Genomic DNA, 27239 nt, shown 5'->3' with positions numbered 1-27239 from the left:
ACAAGAAAACACCAACAGAAATAAAGCGTAAAGGAGGAAGCTGGGGAAAGAGAAAACTCACATCAATAAAAGATCACTGAGCCGGCGGGGGAATCTATCTGCGCACACATCTCTGAAGCTTATGAGAAGGGAAGAACTCAAAATGACTCAAGGGACACGTGATCGATGGACCAGAGGGTCACTAGTCAGCAAAGCACCCAGTGGGTCAGAGAAGCGCTCTCTGTTTTGCTTTCTGAGATTGCATTCTGCACCGAATGCAGAAACATCAATACAGGAACATCTAAAACAACTGCCTCCCCGAAGTGACCCCAATTATATCGAGGCCAGAGGTTTCACAATCCGTTTCCCATGCCGTGTCACAAAATGCTTAATTTGACTCATATAAACAGCCCAGTGGGTGAATATCAAGGACATGGTTCAAGCCACAATCCCTACCACTGTGGGGTGGGACTTCAATAAAATATCAGTGTGTTGATATGTGTTGACAGACGTGATATCTTAAGTCTCAATATGCAATACATTTAGTATGTGAAAAAAAAAACTTTTTAAAACAGAAATCTCTTCAAGCAGTGTAGAAACAGACTGTAAACTGTGAACTTACAATGAGCTGTGTTACGTAAAAAAAAAACAGCATTTCTCATACATAAGCTTAAGTGTTCTACATCAATACTGCAAACTCGTTTATTAATAATAATAGTATCACCAATGGAAGTATTGCAATATCTTGCTGTCAGGTCTGATTAATGTACAGGGGCACAAAACGGTCTTAATGTGACCCAGATCGCTGCTAAGTTGTCACATTCTATGGGCCATTTTCTATCATTCAATCTAACATGTTGCAAAGGTGCAGGGGATTGTATAAGACTGGCACACGTTGCACAGTGTGCAGCTGCCTTTAATGAAATTTTGCACTGTGGTATTGGTTCCTGATTCTGTTCTGTTCCTTTCTGTCAGGGTGGCTCTCCAGGAACTAGACTGAGGGTCAGCTGTTCTTGGTTAAAAAAAATCAACAAAATGCTCAAATATCTAAATGTGAACAAAACAAAAGAATCACTGAAATAATTATTAAAAACATAGAAAGAAAAAAAACACAAATGGGGAGGCCAGGTCCTTCATGCATCAGGCTGGGCAGATGTAAAAAAACATTTTATTATGTCTGAAAGCGTAGCATGTCACCGCTGTAAAACTCAACCAGACGTCTCCTTGGCATGCTGGAAGAACACTTCTGGAACTCTTCTAAGCTACTGGGAGTGACTGGTTGCAGTGTGCAGACAGACCACATTAAAATGAGGTGGGAAAGCTGGTCTCGGTGTTGCGGAGCGTCTGTTAGAGGTGCCACAGCATGGTTTCTTAAGACATGGGAACATTCCCCATGGATACATGAAGCATTTATGAGACGATTCATAGACAAAATGTCACACAACTACCATTTTTTTTTTTTTTTGAACATTTACCTATGTTGGCACACTATTTAAAAGTTTGTGGTCTTTTAGTACTGTCATTGTTTTAACAGTTACCATTTGCCATTTAAAATAATTGACAAAAACTTTAGTCCAGACATGTTGTAAATGAATCTGGTAGCAGAAAATGTCTGGTATTGATGGAACATCTGCATACAAGTAGAGAGGAACTTTATCAGTTAATCTTGAGCTTCAACGGAATGCTGTGTTCTGTCATCTTAATTGGTTATTAGAATGGCCTCAACCAATTGAGATCTACAGTGCACAATTTCTGAAAATCTGCAATTCAAGGAAATGGAGGACGGATGAACGAAAGCAAAATGTCAAAGAAACAATTATTTCCAATTTTAAAAAAAATTCTATCAATGTCATTTACAATTTTGTAGGATTTCAAGGAGGTTTCTAAATGATCTGAAACGTTTGAACGGTAGTGTAAATACAATTGCGCAGCTTCAGCATTTTTTTTTTTATTCCCACCATCAATTATGCTGTTTTCAACTGGTATGGAGCCCTGACCTTTTCCCCCTTTCTTTGGACCATATTGATGTTTTACTTGTTAGGGCTTTACAAATGCTTTTCCTGTTTTTCGCAGCACCTTACAAGGCCATATTGTTTTGACTTTGAGAACGCGGGAGGCTGATCGATATGAAACGGCGGCATTCTTCACTGTCTGCTCGGCTCGTCTCGCTGACCTTTTTACGCCGGACGTTTGCCTTTCCCCCATCAACGGAATATCAAAAGTCCCTCGAACCGTTTTTACGACTCCAATACTCTTTGCTGACATTTCTAGTAACTCTGTTTGTACGGCGCGCATTCAAAATGTCTCCTACTATATATATATATACAGCGCGGGGAACAGTGCTAATTTGCTACATATGCCAAACATGCCTTTGAGACCTGGAGGTCATTCTTCTCATTGATTTGAATGGGAACCATTGTAATCATTGTGCCGCTTGTGACATTTTGACAAAACTATATGCTGACCTTTCAAGTCGGGAAAAACCTTCTTCATAAGAAAAATAACGACAAGACGAAACACGAGCGTGCGTTGGTGCTGCGGTGAAGACCTACCGAGAAAAGACACGCAGACTTTGCAGAAGGTGTTGAACTGGAACTTGTTGGCCGCCTCCAGCAGGGTTTTGGCGTTGGCCGAGTCGATGACAAGCGAGCCCGTGTAGACGAACTCCAGCAGCAGCTCCAGGACGTCGGCTGTGATGTTGCTCATGCTCAGCTCCAGCTTCTCACCGTTCCCTGCCTCCCCCGAAGACCTGCTGACAAAGAACCTGTTAAAGGGGCCCATTTTCTTGCTATTTTAGTCCATTCATTTATCTAAAATAGATTTTTTTTCTGCATCTGAAATGGAAATCCTCTCAAAAAAGTCATGTTATTGCTGCATTGGCCATGTAAAGTCCCACAGTGAATGAAGCGGAGTGAGGGGGTCATGCTTTTACATGGTTGGTCTGCTCATAATGTCACATTGTTTGGACATGCAGAAGAATAACAGCATGAGAGAAAGTGAAAGAGCGAGAGAGACGGCTGGACAGCAGACGTCGGGGTCTCGTCCTCGTCGAGAACGTATCTACCGTGCTTCCGCTCGGACGTGTCCGGTGAGGCTCTTTTCTGCCCTGCTGCCGAGAGACACGCTGGCGTTGGCGCGCGGCGGTGATGTCACCGGCGATCGCATGGCTCTGATTAGTTCAAATGTAATAACTCCCCGGGGGAAGCATCTGATCTTTGAATAATGGTAAGCATCAAGCTTTTATGCCTCATGTGAAACAATAATCCACTCAAGGTCAAGGGCAGACAAATCGAACAAACGCCCAGCCAACGGCAGATTAAGTGTCGGTGTCCGGCCCCCACCGAGGAAATTACTCTATATGGATCTAGTGGCCAATGGGCTCTGACATGTTGTCATTTTATTCTCTATTAGAAATTACACACCGACGTGTCGGTAGATCAAAATTTAAGAACCTGTAAATGAATACGAGCAACTTTTTGATTGCTCCTCTGAAACTGCAAGGTATTTCTTACTTGGCTGACGTGAATCAAAGCTCTGCTGATTAATACACAAAATTACTCTAAAAATCCATAGGAGCTGATAATTAAACCCAATAATTAATGCATAACTCGAGGGGCCCAAGGCCTTAAATGAAACATTGAGGCCTTCACTTTTAATAATCAAGGCAAGTCCTACAGTGACCATTGGTTTTAAAGTGAAACGTTGTACATAGGAAACGAATGTGTTGAATGGTACTTGGAGACAGAGCTTTGGCCGGACTCCAGGGAGTGTGTGTGTGTGTGTGTGTGTGTGTGTGTGTGTGTGTGTGTGTGCGTGCTGATACTGTCCACAGCTTATCGCCTCTGTATCAATGGAGGTTTCAGATGCCGAGCAGGGTCCTTGTGTAGTTGCAGCTCGGTGACAAGGACGCGGACAATCAGACAAGTGTGACGTCATGGTTACAGAGCAGAACGGAAGAATGAGCGAGAAACAGAGAGAGAGAGAGAGAGAGAGAGAGAGAGAGGGAGGTAAACAAGGAGAAAAATGGAGGAAGGGAAACTGGGGAAGGGGGTTAGTTTTGCCACAGGGAGCCAGCAGCCATCCTTCACATTGTTCAGATGGAGGGAGGGGGGGCTGTTCCATGACTGTGCGCCTGGATCCCACCCCACCCCAAACCTAAACAAGAGTCCCAGCGGCCATTATCACCTTGACCCTGCATATAAACACATGAAGCATACAGGACATTAGTCATCAAGGAGTCGTCACGGACCTCCGAGGACAACTTGCAAAAATAAATGTGTCTGTGTCTCTGTGTGTGTGTGTGTGTGTGTGTGCGCGCTGCTGTAGTTGGCTGGAAAAAATAAATCTCTCCTGGAAAGCAAATAAATAAATAAATAAATAAAAATTTAAAAATGAATAATCATCAAAAAAAAAAAACAAGGAGTTTATTATTTCCGGCCGCCCTACTCATCACCATGGCAATGATATCAGGAGATAACAGAAGGGGGTGTAATCCAGCAGTAAGCGATGGAGGAGAGAGAGAAGAGAGCGTTAAAAAAAGAGAAATAATAATCACAAGAGAAGGTTCATCAACCCGATCAATTAGTGCACTGGGGAATGGGCCGATGGGCGGTAATTTGCTTTGCCAGAGCACTTTTGTTACGGTAATGGCTCCCAACTTTTGACGCAAGGAGCCCGTTTATGAAGTCTCTGATTGCCGTCTTGTTACGAGGAAGAGAAAGTGAGAGATGTTTACCCGAAAAGCCTCGGCATTCTCCAGACAAAAGACAAAAATTCGACACACACCAACTACTGATGGGTTCAAATAATGATCAGCATTTTAATTGGGCTTTTTTTCTTTTTTTAAATTGCAACTTTGCCGCCGGGTGCTATTACGTAATGGTGATGCTCTGGCTTTTCCGGGGTGTGCATCCTGTGCTGGAGACAAACAGTCGGTGGATTAATAAAACATGACAATGAACATGCTCTAACCTGAGTGGTTTGGTTAATGTCTGCATGTTGGTAAAGGGGGCGAGTATGGGGTCAGCGTCCAGCTATGCTCTATGTTCAGGTGTACAGTTCTGTGCAAAGCTCCTCAAGAAAGCCAGGAAAGGCTGACATCTGGCAAATTACACAGGAAACTGCACTGAAGGCGGATTTTGGGTTGAAATCGTCGACAGGATGTACAGATGAGTTCAGGGGAGGTTTGTACATCCCTCTGTAAAACATGGTGGAGGCCCTGTGGTGGACACCATCAGATTCGGAAATCTTGTGTTATTGCCCGTATGAACTTTTTGCCTACGTTTGCAACATTCGTAACTTCATATACTATGACCGGTCCTCTGTGCATGTACGGCTTATAAGCGTATTCTCACAGGTGTTGAGGAATTATTTATATTTCCGTAGAAAAAGATAAAAGCGGCTCAAGTCTTTTGTACTGTATCTGCGGGGTCCCTGAGCCTGGCTATTTGCCACAAGTTCCTTATTTGTGAGTTTAAAGTGGGTGGGTTGTAAGTGTTTCAAGGGCAAATGCACTATATTACAACAACAATATAACAACAGGCAAAGAATTGCATGTGGGGAGTAAGAAGATTAAATATGTGGTTTGGCAGGCAATGGTAGCAAGTGGTACTGAAAAAAAGAACCCAAAACAAATGAAGGATTATGCGATGCGAACAGCATTCAGGGCCACGTTTGCTTTATTTAAAACCCTCAGAATAAATGTTCCAGCAAGCTTTTCCAAGAACGGAAACCAACGAGTTGCTGCCACAGGGTGACGTCCGACGAATTAATGCACACAGTTATCCCTGCTCACCTTCTCTGAATACCACGTCTGTGTTAGTGGTGCTAAAGGGCACACGAGGAGGGAAGGGAAGGGGTGAAGGTGATTAGACCTGTACTGAGCACCGCGCTGTAGGGGGGGAGAGGCGGTTGGAACTTTTATTCCCTTTTGCCTCACAGCCTGTCTGTCTCTGCAGCCAAGAAGGCAGGGAGGGGTGAGGAGGGGTGAGGAGGGCCGAAAAACCCCATAATCAGTGGAGACCGACTGAAATAGCGTAACAGTTCAATTTTAGCAGAGAGCGTTTTATTTTAAAAAATGAATGAATTAATTCATTAGTTCCGAAGAAGGTCCTAAAAAAACGTTCTTGCATTTTGAGGTTTCTTATATGACATTAATGGTTCATTATACATGAATCGTTTATTTTAAAGTGCATAACCCTACGGAAAGAGAAAAGCTTCTGACGGGTGTTGAGTTGTGTCTGAAATGCTGACCGTGATTTGCATCATTTTAAAACTCAATCAGCAGTTGTGTTTCTATTAAGTATCAAACTGCACAAATTGAAATCTCCAAAAAGAAAATGAGCCTGATGGGGACTTTTTCAACAAAAACTCACAAATATTGCAAAAAAGTTTTTACACTCGCATGAGGTGGCATTTCAGGAAGTAATATCTATCCATCTATATCTATACACATACACATACAAACACACACACACACTGAAATGGAAAAACATTTTTTTTGTGCATTTACAGGTGAAATGTGACATATTCTAAGACATGTTTTGAACGGGTCACCCTAATCTGTTACGATAACGTGGCTAGTGATAAGTGTCTCCTGCAGATGTGGGCATGACCAACCTTGAAGACACCCGTCCAATCATTATCATGGGATACAGACTCTGAAGGTGCAAAAACCAAACTATGCAAAACGTATTCAGGTTTTATATAAATAAAATGTTTAAAATGTTAACGTTTTCACTGTGGTAAATTACAGTGGAACCAGAGAGAAAAGCAGGGTGCTGGTGAGGGCAGCCAACCTTCACTCTGTCTCCGCCGCCGGACTGGGATCAGATCCTATATCTCTATTGCTCTGCAGAGCCAGTGGTCAGTCAGATGGATTACATCTGGATTACAGCATAAGAGTTATGGCTCTGCACTACACACACACCCACGCACAGGGGGGGACTGTTTATGGGGAGCTGTCAAAGAGTCCGAACGCACACTTTCAGTAAAGGGTGTGGGGGCCTGTGTCTCTCCCTCGCCCGTTCTCTTTTATTCACCCTGATAAAGTGTTCATCTGTGTAGGGCAGATGTGTGGCATCAGTATAATTAAGATGGAGATGCAGGAGAATGAGAGAGAGAGAGAGGGAAGACTGGTGACTGTGTGTGTGTCCTTATGAAGAGGTTAACCCCACAGCCAATGAGCACAGTCACTGCATCCCATTTGACTATAAATGCAGAATTAAAATGCAGTCTCACAAATATGCGACCGAACCAGTTCCCCTGTCATCTCCGGAATAAAAAAAAAGAAAATTAGGACCCCTTTTTCTTTAAAAAAGAGAAAAGGCCCACATTTAAGGCCCATAATTAATTCATGTCAAGTGGAAAATTTGGATATTAATGAACGGCGTGACTGAAGGAGCGGAGATTTTTGGTGCCATTGTTAAGTCGAGGGGAGTGATACAGACCGAATCAGAATCCTGATGTGTAACCTTCGCTAAGGCTGCTGATTTGGGTAAAGGGCAGCGTACGCTGTATCTGTGTGAGTGTGTGTGTGTGTGTGTGTGTGCGTGTGTGTGTAGCACTAAATGGATTACAGTACATGAGTCCCTCTACCTGATCATTAGTCTAAAAATCGTTCCAAGGTGCTCACAGAAAGACACAAGGTCACCGTGGGAATGACAAAAGACACAGACAGACTGGGCGAGTTGGGGCTAAGAGGACCTGATAGGATTTTCTTTTTTCTGAACTTGTACTGTGGGCCAGAAAACAAAGGTATTGCTTCGCCTCTGGATGAAGCAGAGCTGCCTCGTCAGCCGCGGTCTAGACGCTAGATAAGCCATTTTCTGATGAGCTCGCTGCTCACAAAGGGGCTGTGGGGCTAACTGGCAGCTTCCCAGAGCCACCTACGCACGTCTATTCTCTTCCGTCACGCAGTGGCAGCGGAGGAAGAGGAGATGGAGGGAGAAGGTGCAGTCGGGGAGGGACAACAGACAAACGCGCAGAGCTGTCCGAAGCAGAGAGGAGGACGACATTAAAAAATGGTGGCTGCCTCAATGTGAGAAACAAGCATGCACGGATGCATGCAGACCAAGACACAGACACAGCAGAAAAGACATTGTAGGATGCAAAAAAAAAAAAAAAACCCTGGATAAGACCTAATCGGTGACAGGATGCACCACCACAGTAGCAGCGTATAAAAAATGGTTTGACCTGTGAAGGTAGTGATTCAGCAGAGGCCTGGAAAAACACGTCGGTCTCACCATCCAGCACTGTGCTAACATCACAATCAGCATTTCAATCAGTATGTTTGTCGCTGCCATTTATTGCAATGACAGAAAAGAAGGTCCAAAAATGGTCTAAAAGACATGGTTGTCTTATGACAGAGCCCCCCGCCCATTACACTGTATTATTATTTGTTTTGAGAACCCCCCCCTCAGTCATGGAACATTATTCTCTGTTCGTTAAAACGCAATTTGTTGTTAATGGGCTCTAAATGAAGATAGAGGGAAAAAAAAACATGTAAATGCAAAGGGTTGAATTTATTAAATCTATTTATGTTTTTTTAAGATTCGAAATACATTCATTACAGCAGGAGAAGGGATGGCTACTGGCCCTGTGACAGAAACCACACACAAACACGCACCACAAAAAAAACAAAAAAAAACGTGAAAGTAAAAAAATAACCAAACACAATAAAAAATCTTCACAAGAGAACCTGCAAGAGAAAGAGGAGTGGGGTGTGGGAGAGGGGAGGAAGAAAGCAACATAAATGCACCCTACAAAAAGAGCAGATCGTATCAACAGCTGGTGGGGGAGAAACGGAAGGCAAACCTTTTCACCAGGTCCTTGAAATACAAGCTGCAGGAAGCTAGAATATTTTGGTGGACTTCAAACTCTTTGCCTTCAACTATTATTTTCAGGTCTGTAAACTCTTTCGCTCTGCGCTGCTGGTTCAACTCCTTCAACATCTCTGTAGAACAAAGAAGAAACAGACAATGCCAAAATTCCGCTTTAGTACTGTGCTTTCATTTCTCACCAATAAATTGATCATTGCAACAGCACAAACATGTAAAAAAAAGCAAGAAGAGGAAAAGAAGAGAGATAGCAGAACAATAGAACTGGAAATGGTTGGGACAATTAAATGCATTCAATGGCAGCGAATAAGAACAGAACAATAAAATACTGCATGGTTAGAAAACAAATTATATGAATTAAATGACACAGTCCTAAAAAATGAGGAGGAGTTCAAAATTCAAACCTGAATTAATATGGTGATAAATGGTTTAATTAATGGTTAGTGAAGACAGTGACTATAAGGTGTACAACCATTAGTATACTGGTCCAAGGAAAGAACAACAGAATAATTATAACAGAAATTATACTTCAATTTTATTGATATGCACATATAATTTTAAATGTAAAAGTTTTCATTGTTGCTACAAAAATTTTAAATGTTAAATTGTAAAAGCAAACTGGCCAAAAATATTGATTTTGGATATTGCTTTGCTCAGAATTTTCAAAATATAAATTTGATTGGCTAAGCAATTACATTTTTAAAAATATACATAAAACAAAACCCCATTTTCTGCTGTTTGGACTTGTGGATATTATAAACTCATGTCAATATTATATGACCATAAAAATGAACAACTGACTAGCCCACTGACTTCGAAAAACTACTCTAAAATAAGAAAAAAAAAAAAAAAATATATATATATATATATATATATATATATTTTTTTTTTTTAATTTTTTTTTTCTTATTTTAGAGTAGTTTTTCGAAGTCAGTCCTGACTAGGACTGACTTCGAAAAACTACTCTAAAATAAGAAACACACATCTGACACACAACTGACTTCGAAATATATATATACACACATCTGACGACTGCATTATAGCTATGGAAACTATAAACAATGACTCCAAAATAATAAATTGAATCTAATTGTATTTCAATGTTCCTAAAATTATAAACATTTATAATATAAAAAATAAATACATCTAAATACCCTCTTAATTCCAAGTCATCTGTTGTGTTTACGAACGTTGTTGGCTAGCCTATATTTCCTTCCTTCAAATCCTTTCCACATCAGATATGTCAGGCGAGTACAAGCGGCCAACCAATCTACGCAATAATTCAGAAGCGACCAAGATGAGCCCAACACAGGGGTGGGTGAAGGGCCCCTCAGCATCACGGCTTAATTAGGCTCCATAAGGTGACACAGAGCACAGCAGACAGCGGGAGATGCACATCGAACTTTAATAGGGAACTAGTCAAGGTCAGATGCTGCTGACTGAGTAACACCACATCCCCAGTAACACAGAAAAGCTGTCAGGCAGGCGCCATCTTGGGTCCTCTGCTTATTTTACTGCAGTAGTTGCTGAGCACCCCAGATTACAAATCCGCTCTAATGTAATAAGCACTCGCTTTGTACAACATAAAGTGCTTTTGTGCAGGTTTCTTCATTGCATTTGCAAATGCTGATATTTTAAGCTTAAAATACGTGAGTGTATAAAATAACAAGTCTTTCATTTCTGAAAGCATTTCATTTTCAAAACTGCAAAAACAGTTAATTTCCACAAAAATCCTAATCAGTTGGAATGTCTATTTAACAGTGAGCAACATATGCCGACATATTTTGTCGAATTCCCGAATTGTTTTTTTCTTTTTATAGTCATGAAGAAATATTCTTATGACATCTCAATGAATACAAGAGTCCGATGTCAGCATAATCTTACTAACTTGTTCCATGTTTAATACTAAAAGCTTATCATGTCAAAATTCTCTATATCCACAATTGCAAGCAAACTATAAAAACGTAAAGGTAAAAAATGAAATATAATTCACATGGAACATCCAGATCGATTCCAGAAATTCAAAGACCAACAGTGGCCAGAAAGAGCGAATCCCTTTTCAACAGTCTGCAAACAAAGGAACACACGCAACATCTCAACAAAGCCCTTGCCCGACACTGCTTGCTGATGTCAGTGTTTATTTTGCTGCCCTGTTATGTAGAAACTTGTTATTATAGACTTTATTAGCTGAGACAGATTTCATCAACTAACAAAATCCACAATGTTTGAAACAACACCGATTGAGTAATAGATTTCATTCATTGATCCATCTTTTGCTTAACAGCACAGTCTCTCTTTTGCAATCTAACACTCCTTCCAGAATTTGAGATGGTAAGGTATTACTTCAGAATTAGAATCGTGTTTATTGGCTAAGTATGTGAGCGAATACATACAAGAACTTTAATTCTGGTTGATGCCGTCTCAACACAACAGTATAAACAACAACAGTTTACAATATACAATATAGTCTATAGTCTAAGCCTAAATCTGACATGCAGAAAATAAAAGATATATAACCATGAGTGTTCATGTTCATGTTATTATAGAGCCACTTCCTATCAATATGCAGCCCCATACTCGAACTGTACCGCAAGCTGCTCAGCCACTTCACGCCAAGAATCTTTGTCAGGTTCAGCCTCAACGGGGCGTTTAACACAGCAGCCTGTAAATTTTTTTTTTTAAAATGGCATCCGTGTGCACAGCATCACCTACACAGGAAATATTTTCTGAAGCATTTCAGCCTCACCCATACAACATTCTTTGGTGACCTTATCAATAACAATAAATGAGCAACAACAGCGTCCTGAGTTAAAGTGGTCACCTGGCACAGAGAAATACAACTGCAATTTGTTCTGAAAGCGCGGCAGAAGCCCAGTCTTCCAATACAAAGAGGGCCTCGCTTTTCTACTTATATCTATTAGACTGTTGGGGCCGTGATTAGCCAGAACCTGGCAGGTCATTGTGAGTCCCCCCCACGACCGACATGGCTCTCAACTTCAATCTTGTAGCACAGACAGCGCCCCCAAAGCACTAGTTTGGAGTTTGGATAGCAGTGAAGAGAGGGGGAAAAAAAACGAGAGAGAGAGGAACTATAGTGATCTACAAACAATGGCCTCCCCTGCAAGGTCGATGGACACGGCAGAATAGCTGATGGAAAAGCTAATTATGCTCCATTGCTGCGGGTCAAGACTCACTCTGGAACAACCCATCATTATCAGGGAGCATGAAACAGCACATGGCGTTTGCATTTTATTTTTTTTCTCCAGCCAGAGAAGGTGGGATATGCATGCCCAGTGGACAAGCCGGGGCACCGTCTCAGCCCTTAATGTGAGTGTGAGAAGGAGGTGGAGGAGGAATAGACAAGCATTTGCAAAAGAGGGCATGCTGTGAGGGACGTAACGGTGCTGCCCGAGATCATATGACATATTTTGACCTCACACAGGTTTGACTTATTTATTTCATGTGCATTCAGCAGACTTACTATTATCATGTATTGTCAGCTTAATGTAAAGTAAAATTATACTTTGCACCAATATTAGCAAAAAAACATTGTACCAGAAAATGCAATTTATCATACCTACGGCTACAAACACAAGGGCATGCTTCAGATGCCCAATTAATAATTGTGACAAATTGACAAAATTTCTAGATGGTGTTAAAAATTTTAGCTAACAGACATTCAGTCACTCTGTATGAAGACATGATGGTTATTATGTATTCTATGATGGACAATGCACAGTATGTATCTAAATAAATCTACTGAACCAGAAACTTACCTAAATCAGTCTACGGGAACAAATTAAATTGTATTTTGATGCTAAAAACATGGAAAACCTTTACCAAAAAAACCTAAATAAATGCTAATAAAAAATAATTACAAACATTTTGAAATTTGAATTTGCAGGAAGCAAATAAAATTGATGGAAACAATGAAAAAAGCTACATACATATGTACATTTATTTAAATGTACCAAAAATTACCCTTTTTAATTGCATACATGCCTTATGCTTGAATAAATTAAATATTTGCAGTTGCATACAAATGGGAAAAGTGTCTTTATTTAAACATAATAATGACTAAACAAAGATTTTGAAAGTGTCATAGACATGACTATTAAAAAGATAAATATTATAATATAACTGAATGCAAAAATGTATGTAGTGAATCTAATAATCGAATTTTACTATCCATAAATTGACAGAACTGTAATAATTTTGAAAAATTGTTTTAGATGCTGAAGAATAGGGGATATTAAGATTTTGCACCATACAAAATGGCGACCCACCCCTCAAAAAGAGTCTTGTCATCAAGTAACAACTCTATAAATCAATTAATTTGGCCTTTGGAGAATTAGCTGTCTTGAGGCTATTCAACATGTACAAAGAATGTGAGAAATTCACACAAAAGACACCAAATTAATAGAAATGCAGAAATTTTTGGTATCCTGCAGACCAAATTTTCCGATGCATAATTTACTGACTCTGCCTTAAAAAAAAACCTAGGTGCTCATGCATGATACGCCATGTCGAACCAACTGCAGGAGATGCCAGTCTGAGAAGTGAGTGAAGCCAACAAGACAATAAAGCCACCTGAGCCTCGACTGTCACAGCGTGGCCATCAAAAAACAACAAGAGCCTGCAGCCTTTCTCCGAGAGACACAAGAAGTTTTAAAGAAGTATCTGCCAAAAAAAACACTTAAATGTCTTTGACAGAAAGCAACATGAAGGACATTTAAAGGCTATTCAGCTGTCGTAATTGATAAGCAACATGCATACATTTGTACTGATAAGCTGTCCCTTGCGCTCCTCATAAGCCCAACAAAAGCTGCCTAGAAACAGAAATATCACCCCAACACCACTCTTCACTAGCTACATCTGACAACTTCAAAGTGAAAAAAAACTACCCAAAAATGTACCAACATTGTGCAATTAAAACAATTTACTCTAAATGATCCTGTAAAAGGTATTTATCATTTAATCAATGGAGCTCTCAGAAGCAATTGAGATCAGGAATGTCTCCTACCTCCACTGTGTGAAATGCTATTAGTCTCATTTCCATACTCCTGGTATGAGTTCCTTTCGCGACTCACTCAGCACTGATGCGGACAGGAGAAGGCCCGGCCCCACTTAACAGGCGATGCCTCTAAGGCCTATTGTTCTCCTTGCCAGCAGACAGCACCAATCTATGGTTTACTGTGAGGGTCTAAGCCTAATACACACAAACACACACACACACACACACACACAAAGTGATGCAATGGTTGTCCAGGAGCTCAAAGCAAGCGGAGAATGCCAGTAGGCACCCTGACGCTGACAGGGCTGAGGGGACGGCGTCAGTGGAGGATGTCATTTGGAAGTGTGACGGCCACAGTCTGTTGCTGCCCATGCCCTCTGGGCTCCATACCTGCCATCTCACCCGCCCGCTCTCATTAACACAGGCAACAGCCCGCATGATTCACAACAATGCCTCTTTTCTATAGTACGGAATGATGGTGAGATGGAAAAAAAGTTTGAGAACCACTGATGTTAAGTCCACTCGCACCCTAATATTTAACATATCCTGATACGTACCGGCTGCACCGGCAACAAACTAATCAAATCTAATAAGGTGCATTGTACTTTTTTAATAACTGCCACATACAAATGGCACATTCATCCAACAAATTTCACGTCTTAATTACACTCTTCACCTAAATCTGCGTAATGATTTAATCCAATTTCCATGACGCCCATCAATGGCTTTGAGCAAATGTAAACAATGTTTCAGAAGCAAAAAGAAAGTATTTTTTTACCAGGCTGATGCATTATACATGTCACGAATCAGAGCTGGAGGTCACAGGCGCAAGGACAATCCGGGTTTTTAATATAAACAAAACAAGCAAACCAAAAAAGAATGTAGGTGGAAAACAATCAATAATGACTTGCTATGGGTCACGAACACGCCAGGGCTTTGCAAACCGAGTCTATGACAACAACAGCAACATTTATTTCTCATTTAGCCCAAAATCACATTCAGTATGTCTCAATGCCAGAACCTTGCCTCTTACTCCCACCAAACTTAGACTTAAAACTCCGGGAAGAAAGAGGATGGAAGACGTGCAGTCAGCGCCAGAGCATGGCTGGTGTTAAATAGTCCAAAACAGGTGTCGGAGCAAGGTTGGTATTAAACGTCTCGACTGAAACAGTGCATGTATGATATGATAGAGACAAGCGTAGGAGAGACATCTGAATCAGCCTTCACACCCTCAAACTCCTTCACTGTCTTACTCCATCTGTATGTAGGGATGGTCTCTGGCTAGGATGAATTCCATTTTCCGTGTCAAAGGTCAAACATAAAAGGGGTAAAAAAGAAAACCGAAACCAGTCGAACAGACTGAACTTAACAGGGGGGAAGTACAGGTGTAAACACTAGAGCCAAACTTTACATTAGCATTCATTAAGTGGAACCACGGCGCACCTCAGGGTTAAGTGGCTTGCTCAGGGGCTCACTGGTGTTGAGTGGAATTCGAACTTGCGAATTTGTGGTGCACCTGAACGCGACCACAATTATCCACCTGACCCATGGACAGACTACAACAATAGCCAAACTCAAATAAGGATATAGGACCAAATGCAATCATGCTGCATGTAGCTACATGTTAACCCTTTGTATATATATTTACAGTACAGGCCAAAAGTTTGGACACACCTTCTCATTCAGTGTGTTTTCTTTATTTTCATGACCATTTACGTTGGTAGATTCTCACTGAAGGCATCAAAACTATGAATGAACACATGTGGAGTTATGTACTTGGTCATGAAAATAAAAAAAATGCATTGAATGAGAAGGTGTGTCCAAACTTTTGGCCTGTACTGTCTATGGTCCCTTGGCAAACTGAACAGCCAGTACACAGGAAACCATCATGTTTAAAATATATGTTAAAGACACTACTTAAACAACAAGCGACACTTCATCAAGCGGGGCAGTGGTGGCCAAGCGGAAGGTTGCCGGTGTGAATCCTGAGCCGACAAGGCGCCATACTGCTCCAGGGGGCATGTCATGGCTCACCAATGGTGATGGTTAAATGCGGAGGACACATTTCATTTTGTCACCCGTGTGCTGTGCTGCAATGTTCAATTCACTTTCATTTTCAGCACAAAAAGAAAAAAAATGTATTTAAAGCAAAGCTCTATGCAACAAAATTGCATGTTTCACCATCTGTCCATACTTAGCTTGTCAACATCACAAACCATTAATAAGAGGCTGCACTGCCACTGGACAACGGCAGTTCCACTGTATTAAAGATCTGCTAATCTATTCCGGCTGTCAGTGTTGCAATCATGATGTCAACTGCAGATGAATGCAACACATCAGACACATCCATTTATAAAGTACTATTTAAGAACATACAGCTGAATTACCCTCAACAGAAACCATGAATTGACATAACTCTGTCTCTATAATTGGTACAACTTATACACAGATAGGGGACAGTATTATCATCCACTTCCATCGTGTAAAGTCCCTCTAACATGATGTTAGAATACAGTCACTGAGCACCACTGAGCCAAAGTCTCATATTCTGTAAAGTATGGTCCTCTGCTGGCATACACATCATTGCCGTAACATCAAACTGTTATCTATACACATGATTGTGAACATTTTGGTTAATTACTTTATGTTGTTGTTGTTTTTAAGAAACACACAACCCTGTATGTATGTAGTGTGTATTTTTGCTCTGGCCTGAAGAGTTATTTATCCATCAAGGTACCAGGTTGTGTCTCTCCTTTCAAACATAATGGGACTAAATGGCACCTGGCTTGGAAAACAGAATCGCATCTGAGTCCAGAATTCAGGATAATCAAGATAATTGACAGGCCTTTCTTTCAACCAAACTACACCAGCCAAAGTGCTGGAACTACAGTCACCATTGCCAGGCCTTGTTTATCTGCAGCTGTAGCATGATCTATGGCGAAAAAAAAAAAAAAAATAGAATAATCCAGTTCAGACCACAGGAGGATTATGTATTTTTCACTTTAAGTTAAAACAACCTGTGCTGCTCCCGACTAACCGCATCCCCTTCTACTTGTCATAAAATAAGTTCAATGGAAGATGCTCATAATATCAATGCAAAAGTCCATTTGGGGTCTTTTGGAACCCAAGAGTATGAAGGGTTAACAGTCATGAATAGTGAAGTAAACGTCTCTCTTTAAAATACAATCTACATTCAAAACGTGCATATGAAGGATTTTACAACAATGACAGTGATAGTGCAAGAACATTCAGTAACACTATACATCAATAACAGCCAGGCATAAATAGTATTAACAGTGTAACAATGCACACAGGGTATAAATGAACCACTACACAAAGTTTGTTATACTGAAATTGCTACTGAAATTGCACGTTTGTACATTTGAGTCAAAATCACTCTGCATGAAATACTTTGGCATTAAGTGGCTGCTATAACCGCAGCAAGGTTGTACCGTTTATGCTACACTGGGGAGTTTATTTAAAAAATAAAAAAGAAAGCACCAACCAAATATGAAAGTGTGATCGAGAATCTGCTGAATTTGTCAAATTTTGTGACATAAGGTGTGAAAAAATAGCCTTTCAGATTCTTAAAAAAAAAATAGCACTTCCCTCCCCATTTTTCATGTCAAAGTAAGCAAAAAAAAAAAGACTGAATTAATTCCTTCTTCTAAATATACAGTACAGGAGAATGAGAGTGTGCAAAAGCAGTAATCAGAGCAAAGAAACTAGAATCTAAAACATGTTTTCAGTTTTTTTTTGTTAAGTACATAACTCCACATGTGTTCATTCATAGTTTTGATGCCTTCAGTGAGAATCTACCATGAAAATAAAGAAAACACATTGAATGAGAAGGTGTGTCCAAACTTATGGCCTGTACTGTACATTGTTTGAAATCTCCCAATATTTTGAAAACCTTTATACAACCCTATAAAGCTTCTGATTAATTTGATTTATTAAAAAAAAAAACATTATTAAATGCTTTCTAAAAGAATAGCATCTTGCACTATGTTTGGAGAAAGTATCACTGGTTCAGTTTAGTTTTTTTTTTTGTTTCCCCCCTTTCTACAAACAGACACTGCTGACATCCACAATTTCTGCAGGGGAACGTGACAAAGAAAGCTGTTTACAGCAGTCCTTAAATAACAGCGCAGCGTGGCTATGATAAATCACCCGGCAATTCAGCGCAATCCGCTGCACCGTCTCAAAAGTGCTGGTATTTCCACTGTGGAGCGCTGTCTGTGTGCACAGAAGACGTTCCGTCAGACCAGAAACCGATAATATAAATAAATAACGTCCACCGGCACCCTCATTTTCAAAAAAGGGAACAATCATCTAAAATGACACGGGGTAAAGGGGACAATTTATACCAACTAGAACGAACTGTAATTATAGCAGTTCTGTGGAAAATGGTCAACTTTTTGTAACCCTGTAATTCAGGGGAACAATTCGTGAATGTACAACACAATGAAAAACAGTCATTCCAAGCTACATAGAGTTCATTTTTTTGTAGCAGTGCGAGTTGCACTAGTCGCCTATCGACCATTTCATCCACAATGTCCCTAAAGCGTTTGGAAAATCCCGACACTACGTAAAACTATACCCTACAAGACATTTAACCCCATTTAACCCGGTTCTCTTCGTACTAAATGCCTTATTAAAAGATGAGCGTAGCGTGAATGGGTAAATGATAGTAACAACGCCTCTTCCACGCAACGCGTCCTCAGCCGAGACCAAGGGAGGCAGTCTCCAGAACGCCTGCATGTAAAAATGATGACATGCTCACAAAGTCACAGTGAATACGCAAAGTACTCACAGCGCATGCCAGTGATGCACTGTGAACACTACGTATCTATGAAGAATGGATTTTCCATACACATATGCGGTGCCATGTATTGTGAAAACTCTTAGCTGGTCTAAGAATAATGATAATTAAAGAGCAAGTTATGCGTTGAAATGTAAATGATGTGACAACTGGACCCGTGTCTTCATCGATTCAAATGTAAAAAACAAGTAGCTATTAATACCCAATGTTGGAATTGGCATTTGGCGACCACAGTATTGGTATGATTTTACGCACCACCACACCTAAGTAGCAGGTAAAGATAATCATTTCTTTTCCCCCAACATGGCGGTTCTCATTATTTTCGGCAGGAAATTGACCCCAAGGCGTATCTGGAGCACTGATATATTTGACTACTGTCGGACTCATAGATAATGCATAGTGCCTATTTCATGGCTAATGCACAATATAACACTTCGACATCTGACTCTCACCAATTACACCCAGTGTGCACATATAGCCTGTGAAGTGGCACGTTGGCAATTCAAGTCCTTTCCAGTTTAACTTGACACCCTTCCAGTCTGCTTTACAGGCAAATCAATTTGCGAGTGAGTGTATCTGGAGCACTGCTGGCACTATTTATTTATTATTATTTTTTTTTTTATTTAAATCAGAGTAAATGATAGTGTTTGAGAGAGGAAAGCGGTTAATAGCAGCAGCATCGTAATGAATAGCTGCCTGCGTTCCAAATCTGACTCCGGCTCCCCCGCCAGGAGAGAGAAAGAGAGGGAGGAAGGGTGCGCCTCCTTCCTGCTTGCCTGTGATCCTGGGCGGTCCTCGAGGACCCACATTTGATTGGGTGTCGGAAAGACAGTCCCTCAGGTGGGTATGCAAATCTGAGCCAGCGCCAGTGTGTGCGTGGCGGTGTGTTAGTGGACCGCGTTTACGCTTGTCCCATTTGTCTTTTGTGTTTGGAGTGAATGGCGGGTGCCGAGCGTCGGATGCGGTGTTGGGAACGGCTCTCCTGGGCCGCGCTGAGTTTTATCAATAATGAAGATACACAGAATAACCGTGACATGATTCTCACTACGGGACGCTGCCAGCTGAACTGAAGTGTGCTTAAGACAAGGGATTGGCTTATTGTAAAAAAAAAAAACTAAATAATTAATAATGCACAAGACGGAGCTCTACAACAGTCACGATAACACCATCATTGTGCTTATGGCACAGTCGACTGTTCATATTTATTTATGCTTGCAGTGACAATAAAAACAGTTCTTGGATACCCATTCTATGTATTTCTTCCATGTATTTACTGCAATAAAAAAAATGATCTTCTAAGTAATCCAGAGGAGCTGTCTATGCTGATGAATTCTAATGTTGTAATGATCACTCATTGAGAATATCGGAACGGTCTCCATCTGTGATCCGGCAACGTCATGCAGGCAGCAGAAGGTCATGTGACATTGCTACTTTAATACAGTGCAATAAGAAGGAATTATATTTATCGACCCTACACACCTCTCAACCCTGGAGATATTGTGCCAGATCTGCGATTTTGAAGGTCAGTGCCCTAGCAGTAGCCTACAGTGTGGTGTTGAGGTGCTATTTGAGAATTAGAATTTATGATGGACTCAACCATTCATAGCGAATAATAAGAAATTACTTGAGAGTAAGAGTTGGAATCTACATGGGCAGTTTCAATACAGGGGGTACAAGGTCAAACTAGGACACGCGTTTAGAAGACATGGTGCACGATGACGTGGCTAGAGGGTCGTCACACTACACCTCAAGGAACTATGCAGGGCAGAGGAATCTCAAAGACCATGTTACTAAACACAAAAAAAACGAGAGCAGAATGAATTTTCCACCAACAAACCTCCTCTGCTTTGTTTTTCTTTTCTTTTTTTTGTAATTCCTTTATCTTGGCATCGGGGAGCGTGTGAGGCGAGCAGCTGCCATGTTGCGCCGGGTGCAGATGTCACTGGGAGGAGTGAGCGATGTGGACTTAAGACTCTGTTTCTGGAGACTAATCCCCTTTTTCCTTCAAATTTCCCCCGTCACTCATCCTAATCGGGCCGGTTCCCCACTGAAAACAGGTCATTAAAGGGCCAAGACTTACATGGGAGTCTTCTGAGAGAGGAACAAGGAGAAGGGAAGGAACCAGAGATAGGGGTGAGACTGAGAGAGAGCGAGAGCAATGGAAACTTGCACAATAAGACATGGATAAAGAGGAATGAGATAAAAAAAGATGGTGGTAAGGAGAGAAGAAGTGGAGTGGAGGTGGGAGACGAAGAGGAGATAAAGAGAGTAAGGAAAAGACAGTAAGATATGAAGAGAGAGCGGTATGGACAGAGATAAAGAGAAGGGCTGAGAGAAAAATAGGTAAAGGAGAAAATGGAGAGATTTAGAACAAAGGGATATAGATCGGGGGGGGTAAAAGTTCGTTTTGATAAAAGTGAGGAACCTGATGAAACCAAACCTCTGTAATGAACTAAAATAACTGGAACAATGGATTACAAAATTATATATTTATGCATATCATTAGTCGTATTGTTTGCTAATGTCAGGTCAAGTGCGTCCAATAAATTGATAAAGGGTGTATCTTGACGAAGAGAAACTAAATGCCCTTTTCATTAGGGTGTCATTATTTCTGAGGGAGGTGCCATTAGTGACAAATAACAGGTCTCTAGTCCACCCTACTTCCTTATTCTGGATGATTTAAACTGTGTCCCTCAATATAGGTCACATGTTGCCAGATACCAGACTCTTTCAGCCCCAAAATTGTGACTACTTTAATAAGAATTAGGTCCTTCAATACATATTCTCCTGAAGCAATTTTTGCCCGAATTTTCATATTAAAATCCCCACAATCTGCCAAACAGTCTCCTCTCTCATCCATTGTTTACCTTCAGGTTCTACCCTCATAATGAAACTTGTTCATGGCACAGATCACAGTTATAATCATCTAAGGATCACATCCATTACCAAACCAAACTTACAGATAGATTATCAGTACCCAAATTCTAAAATTCTGAATTCCGAACACATCCAAAGCGTTTTGTTTTAAACAGTACCTGCCTGTTCATGCAGATTTTTGTCTATTCATTTAAGAATGATAAAGTAGAGTAAAGAAAGTGTATTGGACTAAACTGAGTGAATGGGAAGTGGATGACAGGTTATGGAATTGCTGTTAGAGAGCGAGAGAGAGAGAGAGAGAGAGAAAGGAATGGAGGAAAAGAGAGCTTTTTTTTTTGGCACGTGGTTCGGCGGCGTCTCCAAGCGGGGCCTGTCAAGCATCGGCGGGCGCGCTATCTTGAAAGGCGAGTGATTAATGAGGGCAGCGGTGAGTTTTGGTACGGCGAAGGCGGCCGGTGAATGATCAATCTTAATGAGCTCCACGGCCGCCGCGGCATTACTGCGAGGGCTGTAATGTATGGACCTCGCTGAGGGTTTCTCCTTTTTAAAAGTGCAGATAACGAGGCGAGCCTTCATCTTCCTGCTGACACTCTCCCGGGTCCCAGCTCAGCTCCAGACATCTCCATGAATGTCCCCATAACAAAACGTATGGGCTTTTCCCCAGTTTTCATTAGTTTTTTTTCATAGGTGAAGGGTTAAGTATGTAAGGATATAATAACAATATGATAATAATTAGCTACTGTAACATAACAAAAAATGCACCTAGAAATCTGGGCTTTCTCAACTCTCCCTCAGTATGGGCCAGTTGAGCAAGTTGAGGGAAGATGGGATTTCACACACCTGCACACATTTAGAAATGGTAGTCGGAAAGTAATGGAAATGGGATCAGTGCAAAAAAACGTGAGGGAATCTGCTTAGATTTCACCAGGAAGATGTTTCCTTAATGTGTTTAGAGTAAATTAGCCCGGGTTTCCATTTTTCTTCTTCTTCTACTTCTTTTTAAAGATATTTGTAGTTGTTCAGTTACCGTAGTTTCCAAATAAAAAAGTAAAGTTCTTCCAAACATCCCATATTAATCTTGATATGGATATCTTGAAATAATCCCCCTCAAGTAAAGCCATTTTAATTAATTTACTTGTCTCCTGTGCTTATTTCACAGATGATGATCATGTCCACCAAAAAAAAAACACATTCCCCTTTGGTTCTGGTGAAAGATGTATAATTTGATATTATAGATAGAGAGTAGTTTTTTTTCTCCCCGTGTTGGACCAGGGGACGAGAGGGACTGTATGATTTATAATTTATCGGCTTTGCACGATTACATGATTAATCCTAATTTTCTTGCTACATGTCTTACAAGCAAAGAAGACTGGAGGAACCGGGAGCAGCACAAGCTCATTTTCCAATCACAGTATGTGAATAAATCCTCCCAATACACAAACATACCACAGACATACTAAATGCACATGTCAGTAATACTGATGTGCTGGGACGTTTTCAAATGGCCCACTGTCTGTCAACCCTTTACATTACATTTTGACTTCAACTCACTGGTTAGAGGACAGTTGCCCTGAGGAAATGGCATTTTAAGATGCGATGGCTTCACCGGTGAGTGTGTTGTCAACTAGATCATTGGTACCAATGATAGGCAGTAGAAAGATGCCAATATACGCATGATAATAGTCATAACCGTCTATTGTGCCATTCTCTTTCCTTTTCCAAAACAGATTTTGTGCCAGAAAACCACATTGTCCTTCATACAGTTAAACTTCCCTGCTATCAGTGCGAACACAAGCTCTGTTCCTATTGGGTGAGAGGAATCCTTGGAGAGATGCATCTCAACCTTCTGTCATCAACAGATTTATTTCATCATGGGAAAAAAAAAATTCTGTTAAGCAGCCATGAAAAAACATGAAGTTGGATACCTTTATGGTGATATATGAGTCATGGGCAATGTTCTCTTATATCATATCCCTGAGCCTAATTACAGCACTACATCCATACATACGCTAGTATTACATAACAACAATATATCTCAATGTATATATTATATATACAATATATAGAGAATATATTGAACAGTATACTATAAGTATTTAAATATTTATTAAATACTATTTCCATGTAGAAATGGAAAAATTACATTCCTAGCTGTGGGAAAAAAACATATTAAAACTCATAAAAACTAATTTCTCTGATAGATGTGTGGAAGTAAGGAGAATGAAGATTGTAAGCTTGGTGAAACACACACACAAAACCACGACAAAGTACTCTTAATGCACACAGCCATTAGCTTCATTAATGGCAAATCCGTTTTGCGGTGCAGCTGACACCACTCATGCATCTTAATGCAGATTGTGGCAGGAAGCCGTGCTGCTGTTCCAGATGTGTGTGTTCGGAGCGTGTGACATGAGGGGGTTGTGTGTCATGTCGACAGTGTTAACCACCTGTCCCGATTGATTACTTCTTTAATTCGACCACCGTAGCCGCTGCTGGGGGCTGAAGGCGGGAGTCGGGAGAACCGGCAAACCCCGACGGAGCCCAGCCGCGGGGCTGGCTCCTTCAGTCTCGGGGCCGTCGCCGGGGCCAACGCTTTATATTCACCCGGAGCCAGAGACCATCTGAAAGGTTGGTTTTTTTGGGTGCATGAAAGGCGAAACGCCACTGCGCCCCGCTCTGGCCCACCCGGAGTCTCATCTTCCATTTTTATGTCGCCGCTTTCTCGAGAGACGAGATCCACCACAGAAAAAAACAAGTGACAGGAAAAAAAAAAAAAAACAATTTCGGCAAACAACAGGAGAGCTTTTGAGAACGGTCAGCTTGTCAGGGGTAGCAATTTCGCGAGATGCTTTGTGCTCTTAACGACCACGTGGGCAGCGCGGAGGGCAGGATAATCCCTGCCGGCTTCATCTGGACATCCCTGCTCATCACTATGTATGTATGGACGGATGTGACTGGTTGCGAACAGCTTAGTGTGTGTGTGTGTGTGTGTGTGTGTGTGTGCGAGAGAGAGAGAGAATGTGTGTCTACACGTAGGCCTTTCATCCACCAGGCATGTTTCACCAGAGCTCTGAATGAGGTAGCAGTCCCTATGGCCCATGAGACGTGCCAAAGAAATAGTGTAAAAAGTGTGAGTGTGTGTGTGTGTGTGTGTGTGTGTGTGTGTGAGAGCGTAAGGAGGGAGGGACTGCCATGCTGAGCGGAAACAATCAAAGCTACGGGTATGACCGTCACTCAGACACTGAATACAACAAGTCTAGGGAGGTATCAGAGATGTCTTCATATTATTCACGGCTCACAGACACTGGGACACACACACACACACACACACACACACGTGGTTATTTCAGGGTGCATTTGCTGCCATGGTTTCTGTTCCCTTGTTCCCTTAAGCCTATCGGAATTAAGTCCCAATTTTGAGTTCCCCAACCAAAATGGCAAAATTAAAAACGAGGACAAAGACGCTCGCAGACTCATCACAGCATTGTCTCTAACTGCAACCAGCTGTACTGGTCCAGTCACCACACCTGGTGTGTCCACCCCTAACAACACAAAGACAACACCATAAGCTGTGTAGTGTTAGATGTTTCAGAGTGAATGGTCCCTGTAGATCAGGGAGAGATCATCTTTATCCCAGGTGGGCTGCACCAATGCCACAGACGTATATTCACCATATTTCAACGCAGTTAAAAAAATTAACTTAACCTCGAGACTATAAAGGGTCTTGACAAAGCAATCTTGCTGTAGTATAAGTTGTCTGTTTGTTGAAAGATTGAGTGTGAATTATGCATGGCGTTGGAATTGACCGCTAATGATGTTGTATATATAATTTGACTTTGTAGCAGCCCTTGGATCCCAAAGTGAGTCTTGACAGATGCTTTTCTTTTCTTTATTCGGGGTTCATGTACCTTACAGCACCATGAGAACGACAGACATTCACATACACAACTGTGCATTCTATCCATAAATACCAATTGCAAATTATGAAAAAATAAAACAGACATTGAAAGTGAAAGTGAAAGTGATTGTGAAACACTGCAGCACAGCCCACGTTGACACAATGAAATGTGTCCTCTGTTTTTAACCATCACCCTTGGTGAGCAGTGGGCAGCCATGACAGGCTCCCGGGAAGCAGTATGTGGGGACGGTGCTTTGCTCAGTGGCACCTAGGCAGCTCGGAATTCGAACCGGCAACCTTCTGATTATGGGACCACTTCCTTAACACAAAATATTCCTAAACACACAATATTCAATGACAATTTCAATTTCCAAAATTTGTCCTTATTCATAATTGTCATTATGAATAATTTCATTATATATGTATAATATATATATATATTCCATAGTATACACTAAATATACATTTATAAACAAATATTATTGCTATAAATATATTATGATTTTACCAAGACTTTTTTTGCCATTTTTCCTTCAGCCTGCATCAAAGAACAGCATTTAAATGTAGTCATTTAGCCACCCCCCACCCCCCAAAGAAGAAAAGACCGTCCTGCTTTGCGCACCACTCCTGATGGTTTGTGGCCTATGATGGTTTGTGGCCTATCTTTGTTCTTTGAGAGAGAGCTCCCAGCGGGAGGTGTCAGATTGGAGGGTAGCAACAGCAAGAAAACTTTTTAAGTGTGACAAATCTAGTTTAGGAGTGAAGAGCTCTTTTCTATGAGTTAGACTGAGTGTCCAATATTGATGTTGAGACACGTAAAAGACAACAATATCTGGTTTTATATACCTCAGAAGTAGGAATTTAAAAAGACCAACGTGGTTATAACCACATGGTGGCCCTCAGCTTGGCTAAATTACAAAAATTATAATAAATGTACATATTGTGATTCATAATTTCTACATAATTATATTGCTAGAAAAAAATTGGCTTGACAATATACTGAAATTTCAACCTCAATACTGATACTAAGGATGGTACTCAATAAAACCACAGAAAATGTATAACTATTTAAAAAACGTTTTATAAACAAATAAAGAATGTTTTTGCTCATTTTTAATAAAGTTTGAACACCTTATATATATATATACACACACACACACACACACCCTCTCCATTCATGTTGTGCTGCTCGCTATGATAGCAACAACTCATGCAAATAAGCTTGTTACAAATTTAATTATGCCATCGCAGGACATCCTATAGCATAAACTACCAGTCAAAAGTCTGGACAACCTACCCTGTGGCGGACATGGAGACTAAGATGGAGCCATTTTGAAGAATCCAATGCAAGAAACATATTTAGTATTTGTTATATCAGGAGGAAAAAGTATTTTTCAGAGTCGCTCTTTTTACCTTCATGGTGGCTTTGTTCACTATTGTCATCAAAAGCTGCTTCATCAGATGCTCATTAACATGAGTGAATGATAAGAAAGATTTCAGCATAAAACTCCAGGACTGTTGGAAACGTTCCCGTTGTCCAACTTAAAGGTGGTTGGAAGAGAAGCTAAGAGTGTCCTTATGTGTGTTATTTCATAGTCTATTTCATAGTCAATTTTGTTCTATAACGAATTAATGCAAGACCCATAAATGAGTAGGTGTGTCCAAACTTTTGATAGTGTAAGTAACGAAATTTTATTCATTATGGGAAAAGTCTGAAAAATGTCATAAACTCAGCGCACTACCACACAGATATCAGCGCAGCCTCTGCCCCCAGAGCCACAAAACACAACCATGTCTAATTAAACTGTCAAT

General features: G+C 40.9%; 1 protein-coding gene across 1 annotated transcript in view; it reads right to left on the bottom strand.

The window, feature by feature from the left end:
* LOC114763750 (kelch-like protein 29) overlaps nt 1-27239 on the bottom strand; it is a 111367-nt gene that overhangs the window by 44349 nt on the left and 39779 nt on the right. Inside the window, 2 exon segments of the mRNA XM_028953505.1 lie at nt 2532-2728; nt 8794-8932. Of these exon segments, the coding sequence (XP_028809338.1) occupies nt 2532-2728; nt 8794-8932 (336 nt within the window).

Source organism: Denticeps clupeoides, chromosome 14 (assembly GCF_900700375.1).
Source record: "Denticeps clupeoides chromosome 14, fDenClu1.1, whole genome shotgun sequence".
Lineage (NCBI taxonomy): Eukaryota > Metazoa > Chordata > Actinopteri > Clupeiformes > Denticipitidae > Denticeps > Denticeps clupeoides.
Note: the sequence above shows the minus strand (reverse complement) of the source record. Positions and strands in the feature narration are given on the sequence as shown.